Source organism: Pagrus major, chromosome 11 (assembly GCF_040436345.1).
Source record: "Pagrus major chromosome 11, Pma_NU_1.0".
In the NCBI taxonomy this organism is placed as follows: domain Eukaryota; kingdom Metazoa; phylum Chordata; class Actinopteri; order Spariformes; family Sparidae; genus Pagrus; species Pagrus major.
Window position 1 is genome coordinate 35,143,315 of NC_133225.1, and position 12,346 is coordinate 35,155,660.

Sequence of the window (12,346 nt, forward strand, 5' to 3'; positions counted from 1 at the left end):
TTATTAAATAACATCAAATACAGAAAATATCAAAATGAAATCATTGTTAATGTCTGTGTTTATTTTTTCTATGTTATTTGTTTCAGTACTTCTACTATAAACTTCATGTTCTGTTTTCATTGTCACATATTGTTTCTGATGTCTTTGTTCTCTGTCTCTGTTCAGGCTCCAGAGCTCTTCACCTTCATTCACCGGTGACACTTCACCTTCTGTCAACGTGTCTTTTACCTTCCTTCAGCTGTGTGTGTGTGTGTGTGTGTGTGTGTGTGTGTGTGTGTGTGTGTGTGTGTGTGTAATGACGTGTTCTGGCTCCATCAGGGTTCTGGACCGTGTCAGTCAGGCTCACAGCTGGTCTGGTACCTCAGGTTCTGAAGCAGAGGAGGTCAGTGGCAGCAGCTACGCCCAGTAGGCGATTTGAGGGGGGATGAGGGGGATGCCGTCCCCCTTGTTAACCTGCCATCACTCTCCATCCCCCAGCAGCAGAAAGTGTGTTACAATTCACAAGCGGCCGCAATCGACGGCGCACAGCGGATTCAACCAGCTGCCTGGTCGATTTTTGACGGAAGCCGCAACAAGCTGCATGGAGCAGATCGTGCCGGCAGGAAGTCAGAGACACAGGAACGACTTAGAGCATCCGGTCAATTTTCAAAATAAAACACACTGTGCAGACTCCCGATTGTATAAAAACTAAAAATGACCAGATCAACAACATCTGAGCAAGTCAACAAAATCGGGCAGACAAAAGGCTCGGTTCTGAAACGTTCCCGCTGGGTTCTCTTCATACATTCATGGTATGACGTCATGCGGAGGGCGGAACAAAACCTGTAGCAGACGCGACGTCATAGAGCAGCTTCCGGTGGATTCCCAGCGTCTCTCGTGTAAAGGAGGAGCTCAACAAGTTTACTTGTTTTTAAACTAAAATGTTACTTTCTGTCAGTGTTTTCAGTGTCTGTTCAGAACATGGCGGCTTGTTGGTAATTGTCATGTTTGTGCTGGTTTATAGTTCAACCATTAGTGAGGAAGCTGTTACATTTCCTGACACCAGCTGTTTTATCCCCCGTTGAAGCGTGCTCTGCTGGACAAACTATGTCATTACACCAAGTTTATATTAGCCCAGGCATGTTTATCTGCATTATAGTTTTTAAATATAAGGTTTTTATATCGGTGCATATCAGTTTATAGTTATAAAAAGACAGTTGTAGCAGGGAGAGAAGGAAGATAACTGGATAAAATGGAGTTGTAGAATTAGAAATGCCACAGTTATGGTTAAGGCATCAACAATGTCCTTTGGGAGGTGTACATAGGTGTGTCGGGGCAGGGTGGTGCTCCCATCGGGCCATCCCCCCTGTTAAAAATTAACAAATCACCTACTGGCTACGTCCACTGACTCAGATCAAAACTTCAGCTTCATTCACTGGTGACACTTCACCTTCATTCACTGGTGACACTTCACCTTCATTCACTGGTGACACTTCACCTTCATTCACTGGTGACACTTCAGCTTCATTCACTGGTGACACTTCACCTTCATTCACTGGTGACACTTCACCTTCATTCACTGGTGACACTTCAACTTCATTCACTGGTGACACTTTACCTTCATTCACTGGTGACACTTCACCTTCACTCACTGGTGACACTTCACCTTCATTCACTGGTGACTCTTCAGCTTCATTCACTGGTGACACTTCACCTTCACTCACTGGTGACACTTCACCTTCATTCACTGGTGACTCTTCAGCTTCACTCACTGGTGACACTTTACCTTCACTCACTGGTGACACTTCACCTTCATTCACTGGTGACTCTTCAGCTTCATTCACTGGTGACACTTTACCTTCACTCACTGGTGACACTTCACCTTCATTCACTGGTGACACTTCAACTTCATTCACTGGTGACACTTCACCTTCACTCACTGGTGACACTTCACCTTCATTCGCTGGTGACACTTCACCTTCATTCACTGGTGACACTTCACCTTCATTCACCGGTGACACTTCACCTTCATTCACCGGTGACACTTTACCTTCACTCACTGGTGACACTTCACCTTCATTCACTGGTGACACTTCACCTTCATTCACTGGTGACACTTCAGCTTCTGTCAACAGGTCTTTTACCTTCCTTCAGCTGTGTGTGTGTGTGTGTGTGTGTGTGTGTAATGACGTGTTCTGGCTCCATCAGGGTTCTGGACCGTGTCAGTGAGGCTCACAGCTGGTCTGGTACCTCAGGTTCTGAAGCAGAGGAGGTCAGTGGCAGCTGCAGAGCAGCAGCTGTGTCCACTGACTCAGATCAAACCTTCAGTGTAGACGTTGGTGTCAGTGAGCGACCTGAGTGAGAGCAGTCTGCCTGGTAACAGCTGATGATGAGGTCATGTGACCCTGTGCTGTGTTTTTAGAGCCGCTCTCAGTCAGACTGTGTCAGTGTTTGTGAAGTGATCACAGGAACATGGCTTCATCCTTTCTCAGCTTCTCCCTCCTCTTCATCAGCCTCTGCTCAGCAGGTAAGTACCAGCATACACTCATCAATACACTCTGATCAATACACTCTGATCAATACACTCTGATCTATACACTCTGATCAATACACTCTGATCTATACACTCTGATCAATACACTCTGATCAATACACTCTGATCAATACACACTGATCAATACACTCTGATCAATACACACTGATCAATACACACTGATCAATACACTCTGATCTATACACTCTGATCAATACACTCTGATCTATACACTCTGATCTATACACTCTGATCAATACACTCTGATCAATACACTCATCAATACACTCATCAATACACTCTGATCAAAGTGAGACATGAAGCTTCAGTTTCAGAGATTTGTCTTTAATCTGATTCTTTGTGTCTTCAGATGGATTCAGGGAAATGATGGTGTCCCGTTGTGTGTTTAACTCCTCTGATCTGAACGACATCGAGTTCATCCGCTCGTACTACTACAACAAGTTGGAGGACATCAGGTTCAGCAGCAGCGTTGGGAAATATGTTGGATACACTGAACACGGAGTGAAGAACGCAGAGAGCTGGAACAATAATCCTTCAGAACTGAGCAGGATGAGAGCTGAGAAGGAGAGATGGTGCAAAAGCAACATTGATTCTTTCTCCAGTGGAGTTCTGACTCAGTCAGGTGAGTTTGTGTTTGTAACATCCAACACATGACATCATCATCTTATTGATTAACTTATTGATCCATCAACACACTGACTGAACAGAGAACACTGATGAACTTATTGATCCATCAACACACTGACTGAACAGAGAACACTGATCATACTTATTGATCCATCAACACACTGACTGAACAGAGAACACTGATGAACTTATTGATCCATCAACACACTGACTGAACAGAGAACACTGATCATACTTATTGATCCATCAACACACTGACTGAACAGAGAACACTGATGAACTTATTGATCCATCAACACACTGACTGAACAGAGAACACTGATCATACTTATTGATCCATCAACACACAGACTGAACAGAGAACACTGATGAACTTATTGATCCATCAACACACTGACTGAACAGAGAACACTGATGAACTTATTGATCCATCAACACACTGACTGAACAGAGAACACTGATGAACTTATTGATCCATCAACACACTGACTGAACAGAGAACACTGATCATACTTATTGATCCATCAACACACTGACTGAACAGAGAACACTGATCATACTTATTGATCCATCAACACACTGACTGAACAGAGAACACTGATCATACTTATTGATCCATCAACACACTGACTGAACAGAGAACACTGATGAACTTATTGATCCATCAACACACTGACTGAACAGAGAACACTGATCATACTTATTGATCCATCAACACACTGACTGAACAGAGAACACTGATCATACTTATTGATCCATCAACACACTGACTGAACAGAGAACACTGATGAACTTATTGATCCATCAACACACTGACTGAACAGTGAACACTGATGAACTTATTGATCCATCAACACACTGACTGAACAGTGAACACTGATCATACTTATTGATCCATCAACACACTGACTGAACAGAGAACACTGATGAACTTATTGATTGAAGTTAAACATGACAGATTTGATCTTCAGTGTTTTAACATGAGCTGATGTTTTCTGTCAGATTTAAACAGCTGAGACTGAAAATATGAAAATCTGATCAATGACTTGTTTTTATAATAATTGATGATGTTTAAACGTCACTGTTACTGAACTCAAGCTGTTCTCTGTCTCCACCTGCTGCTCAAACTCTGCTACTGCAGCCGCTGATCAACACGAAGCTCAGAGTTCAACTAGTTTACTGACTGTTCTGTAAATTCACAGAGTCCTAACACACTGAGTCCACCACATGATGATGACAACAACAACAACAACAACAATGATAATAATAATGATTAATTCATTAATTAGTTTCATTAAAGTTTCTGCAAATTCACTGAAATACAAACTTTCACCACCACTGCTGATCAACAACAACACTAATAATAATAATAATAATAATAATAATAATAATAATCATGATGATGATGTCACTGATAATAATGATAATAATATTGATGATGATGATGATGATAATGTTGATGTCACTGATAATATTGATGATGTCACTGATAATATTGATGATGTCACTGTGTTGCAGCTAAGCCGTACGTCAGACTACAGTCTGTGACGCCCTCTGCTGGTAAACATCAGTCCATGTTGGTCTGCAGCGTCTTCGACTTCTTCCCCAAACTGATCAAAGTGAGCTGGTTCAGAGACGGACAGGAAGTCACCTCTGATGTCACTTCCACTGATGAGCTGGCAGACGGTGATTGGTTCTACCAGATCCACTCTCACCTGGAGTACACGCCCAGGTGAGTCCACCTCCAGGTACAGGTCCAGTCAAGTCCAGTCAGGTCCAGTCAGGTCCAGTCAGGTCCAGTCAGATCCAGTCAGATCCAGTCAGGTCCAGTCAGATCCAGTCAGGTTCAGGTCCAGTCAGGTCCAGTCAGGTCCAGTCAGATCCAGTCAGATCCAGTCAGGTCCAGTCAGATCCAGTCAGGTCCAGGTCCAGTCAGGTTCAGATCCAGTCAGATCCAGTCAGGTCCAGTCAGATCCAGTCAGGTCCAGGTCCAGTCAGGTCCAGGTCCGGTCAGAGCCAGTCAGGTTCAGGTCCAGTCAGGTCCAGTTCCAGTCAGAGTGTGTACTGATGTGTTGGTTTGTGTTGAAGGTCTGGAGAGAAGATCTCCTGTGTGGTGGAGCACGCCAGCCTGAAAGAACCTCTGGTTACTGACTGGGGTAAGGACCTGTCTGTCTCTCACCTGTCTGTCTCTCACCTGTCTGTCTGTCTGTCTGTCTCTCACCTGTCTGTCTGTCTGTCTGCTCACCTGTCTGTCTGTCACCTGTTTGTCTGTCTCTACCTGTCTGTCTCTCACCTGTGTATGTCCCTAACCTGTCTCTCTACCTGTCTGTCTCTCACCTGTATGTCTCTCACCTGTCTGTCTCTCACCTGTGTATGTCCCTAACCTGTCTCTCTACCTGTCTGTCTCTCAGACCCGTCCATGCCTGAGTCTGACAGAAACAAGATCGCCATCGGAGCGTCTGGACTGATCCTGGGTCTGATCTTATCTCTGGCTGGATTCATCTACTACAAGACCAAGGCCCGAGGTCAGACCAGTACCCACACCTCAAACCAGTTCACACCTCAAACCAGTTCACACACCTCAAACCAGTTCACACCGCAGACCAGTTCACACACCTCAAACCAGTTCACACACCTCAAACCAGTTCACACCCTCAAACCAGTTCACACCTCAAACCAGTTCACACCCTCAAACCAGTTCACACCTCAAACCAGTTCACACACCTCAGACCAGTTCACACACCTCAAACCAGTTCACACCTCAAACCAGTTCACACACCTCAAACCAGTTCACACCTCAAACCAGTTCACACACCTCAAACCAGTACACACACCTCAAACCAGTTCACACACCTCAAACCAGTTCACAGCTCAAACCAGTTCACAGCTCAAACCAGTTCACACACCTCAAACCAGTACACACACCTCAAACCAGTTCACACACCTCAAACCAGTTCACACCTCAAACCAGTTTAAAACCAGTTCACAGACCAGTTTTAATGTCGTGGTGTATCTGAGGTTGATCATATCGTCTCTTCTTTTCTTGAATCCAGGAAGGATTCTGGTCCCCAGTAACTGATCCTGATCCTGGTCTTGATCCTGGTCCTGGTCCTGGTCCTGGTCCTGGTCCTGATCCTGGTCTTGGTCCTGGTCCTGGTCCTGGTCCTGAAGCAGCTCCATGTGCTGTCAGTGCTGCCCCCTGCTGGAGCGGCTGAACACCTGCTTCTCTGATGATGTGTCCTCTGATCCTGAGCCGGTCTACACCTGGTCCAGGACTGTCCCGTCTGTGTCCTCTGCACTGTTGGTCTGTGAGGACTGTGACAGTCCTGGACCAGGTCTAGTCTGGACCGTGCTTCCTCTCCCGGCCTGTGGCCCATTCGCTGTGCTGTCTCAGTCAGATATAACCTGCTGGAATCATGTGGGGCTGGTTGATGGTGATTGTTGGGTTTCTCTGTTTCTACTCAAGTTTTCTGATCAATAAACAAAAGAAAGTCTCTGATCTCTGTGGAGTTATTGATCACATGTTCACAGACAGGAAGTATCACGTGTCTCCACATGAAGCTGAGTGATACAAACACTGGTTTACAGCAGCGTCTATAAATCATCTGCTCTCAGACTGGACTCTGGTCCAAAGCAGAGCTGGTGCCGGTCGGAGCAGCAGGACCGTCACACAACACGCTTCACTCTGGTTCTGTCCAGATTCAACGAACAGTGTTAAATCAGTGTTTTTGTGAATGGAGTCTGGTGGGTGTGGAGAGAGTGAGGCAGCAGCTGTGTGTGTAGGATCCATCAGATGAAATGTCCTCAGCAGTGACAGCACGAAGGACAGAACGAAAAGTGATTTATTAAAAAGTGTGAGACAAAATGTTTAAATGAAGACGACGTCAGAAACTCTTCATCCTGACGGTCGTCTCCAGAGGACGTCCTGCACCAGAAGGTCAGTTCTGCCTGCTGGGACACTTTTACTTTGTTTTTAATGAAACAATATGAATTAAATCTTCATTAAAATAAAACACTGTTGATCCTCAGTCAGAACAAAGTGTTGACAGCGTGTCTGACATCTTTGTGTCCGTCTGTGTGAGAGCTGAAGGACTCAACCGTCGGTCCACAGGGACAAGCAGACACAAAGACGCTGATAAAGGATGAGACAGTGAGGAGGACGCAGGCTGAGACAGCTGTGTATGTTTCATGTGTTCATACAGTTTTAAAGACGTCACAGATGTTAAAGTGCTCACAGGTCAGACTGACTCGTCTGTGTTCATGTCCACTCAGTGTGATGCTGCCCTCTAGTGGAGGGGGCGTCTTCATCCTGATGAAGGTTTATTAAAACTCACTTTATTTATTTATTTATTTATTTGTTTGTTTATTTAACAGGGACAGTGCACGGCTCTCAGCTGTACCAGAATTGGCTACTAGCTAAATTTCATCTGTAGTCCCTGGGCAGGAACAAATAACATGAATCTAACACAGACAAGCACATACAAATATAAAAACATCAGCACACAAGCAGCCTTTCAAACAACAATAACACAGTTTCACACTCTTAAAACACAACACAACACAACAGCAAGAATAAAATCACAATGTTATGTTCGCTCACTGGCGGATCAGGATGATTGTTGCCCTGAGAACTCCGGTGAGTGACGGCGTTAGTTGTGTGTAGCTGTCGGATGAACCATCAGCTGACTGGTCACATTAGTGTCATTTAGCAGGAATGTGAGTTAAAACCAGTTGGAGTATTTTGGAAGTTATACATGCTGAATATTACTGAGTATTGTGTCGCTATATTGTGTTTATAAGTTCATCATTTCGTGTGAAAGCACTGTTAAAAATGTGTAAAGGTTAAAAACATGTTACTGTGTTATTTAAAAATGCTGTAATTTCATTGTGAATGTGGATGTGAGGAAATTCATTCAATCTAAATACTGTTAAAAATCTGATAAATAATAGTTTGGATAAGAACACTGTTAAAAACTAGTAAATTCATGGGGAGATTATCTCTATAAGTTAAAAAGTTAAGTGAAGAAATCTTGATTTGATTGAATCTGATATTATTTCATTTATGATGATATCATTTTTATTGGAGATGATAAAGTAATTTGATTTGTTGTTCTGCACAATATGTGTAGACTGGTTTTTGGTGACCCCGGATCCACTGAGAAGTTTGAGATTGATGGCGGGCCGAGCCCACCAGAAGAACTCTGACTGGCCAGCTACCACAGGGTCCTCACCGTCAGATCGTCCTGGGACGCAACAGGGTTTCCCAGATAAGCACATGAACACATACACTAACACCTACCCGGGTAGTGTACGTTAGAAACACAAGACCAACAACACAAGAACAGTGCCAGTACCACAAGAACTGAACGAAAGGAACTGGATTCAGAGACAAAGTAAAGGGAGCTCTATTTTATTTGGGGATATTTTTCAGTCACAGTAACTGTGATATTTTTGTGTGTTTGTACTGAAATAAAATTGTCAGATTGTTTTATTCTCTATTACTCCTTAGAACCTAGGTCTCAGTTAGCACAGATTTAATACCGGTGCTACATCAGGATCAGGTTTAATGTGAAGTCCACCCCCTGTAGTGGTTCAGTCCAGTCTGGGCGGGGCCAGGTGAGGTGGCCTGTCACCTTCAGGTCCACACCTGCAGTCCCTCATCACATGAAGCTGCAGACTGACTGGTTGTTCCAGCTGCCAGTCAGACAGGAAACATCCAGTAATGTTCTCATGTTGTTGTTTGGTAGAGACGGGGGGATGTTCAACACCTGCTGCGCTCAGACCAATAGGGCTGTAATCTCCTAGTCGACTGGTCGATTTATTGGTCCATACCTTCTGGCTCGACCAAAATTCTGATTGGTCGATTTTTGGCGTGTTAATTACATGCTGCTATGGCGGCAACACGCAGCGGGTCCTCTCCATCCCAACGCTGTGTGTCCTGCACACGGCATATTTGACTTCATCAGGAGGAAAGTACCAAGTGCTAATGGGGGTGTTTTCAGAGCAGGTAACCGTGTGTCTTCAGAGCACCCCCCTTGTTTTCACTACCTTGGATTAGCCCAACCCGCTACAGACAACAGATTGAAGAACTACTAGAAGGCCTCGGTCCGCTGGTTTGTTAAGTATTTATTTATTTTTAAGCGTTTCATTTACAGTCATTCCTCCTCCACCATGTCAAAGACATCAGCAGTGTGGCAGCATTTTATAAAAATAGAAAATGGAAAAAAAAGTCGAATGCAAAGTTTGCAAACAACAGTTTGTATATCACAGCTCGACTACAAACATGGCATATCACCTAAAAACGGTAGCTGACTTGTCTGCGTTAGGTTGCTCCGTCCGTTTTAAGTATATGATCATGTCAGAATTGGCATATTTCAATGTTTCAGTCTAATAATCGTTTTATAACTGCAGACGCACCCGCCCGCAACGGCAGCATCCCCTAGTTCGTGTCTCAGCCACGAAGCTGAGCTCCTGTGCGAGGACACGCGCAGAGCGAAATCATAGCGTCTGTCAATCATTATAACATGACAAAAACAATTGTCTAAATATTCCTCAACAGTTCTTGTGCTGATATCACTAGTTGACATAGTATATTTTCGGAAATCATGGGCTATGATATTGCGCAGATGCACGTGATGCAAAACGCTGTTTACCAAGAGCCCAAGAGAGAGTTTTTTAGTCATCGGACATTTGGATCTTAAGTTTTTAAAGAAAGGCCCGGTGAGCTGCCATGTCAACACTGGACGTTGCCGACTCACCTGGAGAGATGGAACAAATGCTAAATAAGGCATTCAAAAAGATCGCTGACCTTCTCGAGGACATTGAACGGATGTCGAACGAGCTGCAGAGGAAGGATTCCCTGCTGATCACCCTCAGGTCCCTCAGGTTCCTGGAGACCTCACGGGCCGGTGAGTTAGCACCACAGAACACCACCTCTGCACTCGGGCACACAGTTCTCTGGGAGCCGTCCTCCTCCGGTCGGCGGCCCGCCTGCTCCAAATAGGGGGACCCCCTGGACCGAAGTGGTCACCGTGGGCGGAAGAGGGCCCCGAGCGGGATTCATGGCGGGGCTCCTTCTCCCCCGAGCCTACAGCTCTCCAACAAGTACGCGGCTCTGTCCGTGAGCGAGAAGCCGGCGGCCTGGGACCCGCACCAGGAGACACCACCTGTTCCTGCGGCCACAGACACCATGCACCCATTGACAGACACCAGCCTTCCCTCCACTCACGGCTAGCTGCCCTCCAGCAGGTGGGTGTCCAACACGGGGCCGTCCGCCTCCGCCGTCCCGCTCCTCATCCCAGCGCAAGCGGGTCGTCAGGGACGCGGTGCGCTGGCACTCCTCCCGTTCTCCCCACCAGGCGAGGGATCACACCCGGGGCCCTGGTGTGGGTGGCGGGGTGGCTGAGCTGGCTTGCTCCCCTGAAGACTGAGCGGACGCTCCCACAACCCTGGTCATTGGGGACTCAATTGTGAGGCACGTCCGCATGAGGGTGGCGTTCACCATGTCGTTTCCCGGAGCCACCGTTACGGACATAACGGGGAAAATACCTGACATCCTGAGCTCGCATCCGCAGGCAAAAAGGATTATCATCCACGCAGGTACAAACGACATCGCCAGGCAACAGTCCGAACTTTTAAAGCGAGACTTCTCCCACCTTTTTAACACCGCCTCACAGTCCCAGGTGGCTGTTTTATCTCCGGCCCCACCCCCACTTGCGGCAGAGGGATAGGCAGCTTCAGCAGGCTGCTCAGCCTCAACACCTGGCTCTCCTCTGCCTGCAGCTCACACCATGTTGGTTTCGTCAATAACTTTGACATGTTCTGGGAGAGGCGACATCTCTTTGGGCCAGACGGGCTTCACCTGAACAGAGCAGGTGCCCGCGTGCTGTCAGCCAACCTGGCACACGGCGTACAACATGCCAATCTCCCCAAACCCGCACCAGCTGCTCTGTCCACCACCGATTGATGTCCCCCAGGTCCTTGCTCCTATCCATTCAGTTCCACCTCTGACCACCATATACACAACACCGGACTTGGACCTCATTCTCACACCAACACTTCACCCATTCCCGTAATCATTACACTCCATCAGCACATCAGACACTGCCATACCCACTCTGTGAACTTTCATATCCTTAGACCGCTCACAGAACAATCCACCTCTCCAGTCAACAAGCCACCCGTCACCATCAACATAGCACTTTTTAATGTTCGCTCTCTTTTAAATAGAACTTTTTTAATGAATGATGTGATTTTAGAAAATAAGTTAGACTGTCTTCTTCTAACTGAGACATGGCTTGGCACTGACGCACCTGCTGTTCTCACCGAGGCTTCCCCACCAAATTAAATTTTTTATTTTCTATTAGAGAGGGTAGAAGAGGAGGCGGGACGGCATCCATCATATATAACTCACTGACCTCAAATGGAGTGTTTTTTAACAGTTACATGTCATTTGAGCACCATGCCTTTACTTTTAGCAGCCCTCCGATTCTCTGCATTACTGTATATAGACCACCCCACCACTCTAGTTCTTTTATCAGTGAATTTTCTGAACTTTTATCAATCATTCACACCTCTTATAGCAGGATTTTAATAACTGGTGATTTTAATCTACATGTTGATGTTACCTCGGATCCGATATCCAGAGAGTTTTTAAATCTTTTAAATTGTCTTGATTTGAAGCAGCACATCACGCAGCCAACTCACAACAGAGGACACACCCTGGACCTGGTCATAACCCATGGCCTGTCCATCGGTGTGTCCTCTGTTGTCGACCTGGCTGTGTCTGACCACTACTGTGTATTTTTTAACATCACCAGTTTTAACCAAGAGGAGGCCCGGTGAGAACAGTGAGGAGGCACTATCTAACTTCTGAAGTGGCTGCAAATTTTATGGAGATTTTACAGAGCACTCCTGCTGAAATTTTACCTGCACCTTGTGATTTTATCGTTGATAATTTTAACAGTAGACTGAAGTCACTTCTGGACTCAGTAGCTCCACTTTTAACTAAAACAATAAAAAGAAAACCTACACCCCCGTGGAGAAAAAACAATGAAATCAATGAACTGAAAAGAAAATGCAGGAGTGCTGAGAGAAGATGGAGAAAAAGTAAATTGACGGTTCACTACGAAATTTTACGTCAACAACTCAAAACCTACAATAATGCAGTCAAAAAGGCACGAATTT

General features: G+C 45.6%; 1 protein-coding gene across 2 annotated transcripts; it reads left to right on the forward strand.

Moving 5' to 3' along the window:
* The first annotated feature begins 2,397 nt into the window (after nucleotides 1–2,397).
* On the forward strand, nucleotides 2,398–6,659 carry LOC141005402 (H-2 class II histocompatibility antigen, E-S beta chain-like). Of its 2 annotated transcripts, XR_012179857.1 has the most exons (7): nucleotides 2,398–2,506; nucleotides 2,883–3,155; nucleotides 4,679–4,892; nucleotides 5,249–5,316; nucleotides 5,572–5,685; nucleotides 6,214–6,416; nucleotides 6,496–6,659. XR_012179857.1 is itself a non-coding variant. In XM_073477247.1 (6 exons), exons 1-6 carry the CDS (start codon nucleotides 2,452–2,454, stop codon nucleotides 6,237–6,239), a joined length of 750 nt encoding a protein of 249 aa, XP_073333348.1. In that variant the 5' UTR covers nucleotides 2,398–2,451; the 3' UTR covers nucleotides 6,240–6,659. The 2 variants fall into 2 exon arrangements, 1 of the variants encoding a protein (XP_073333348.1); XM_073477247.1 differs by having other exon boundaries at nucleotides 6,214–6,659.
* The last annotated feature ends 5,687 nt before the right edge of the window (nucleotides 6,660–12,346 follow it).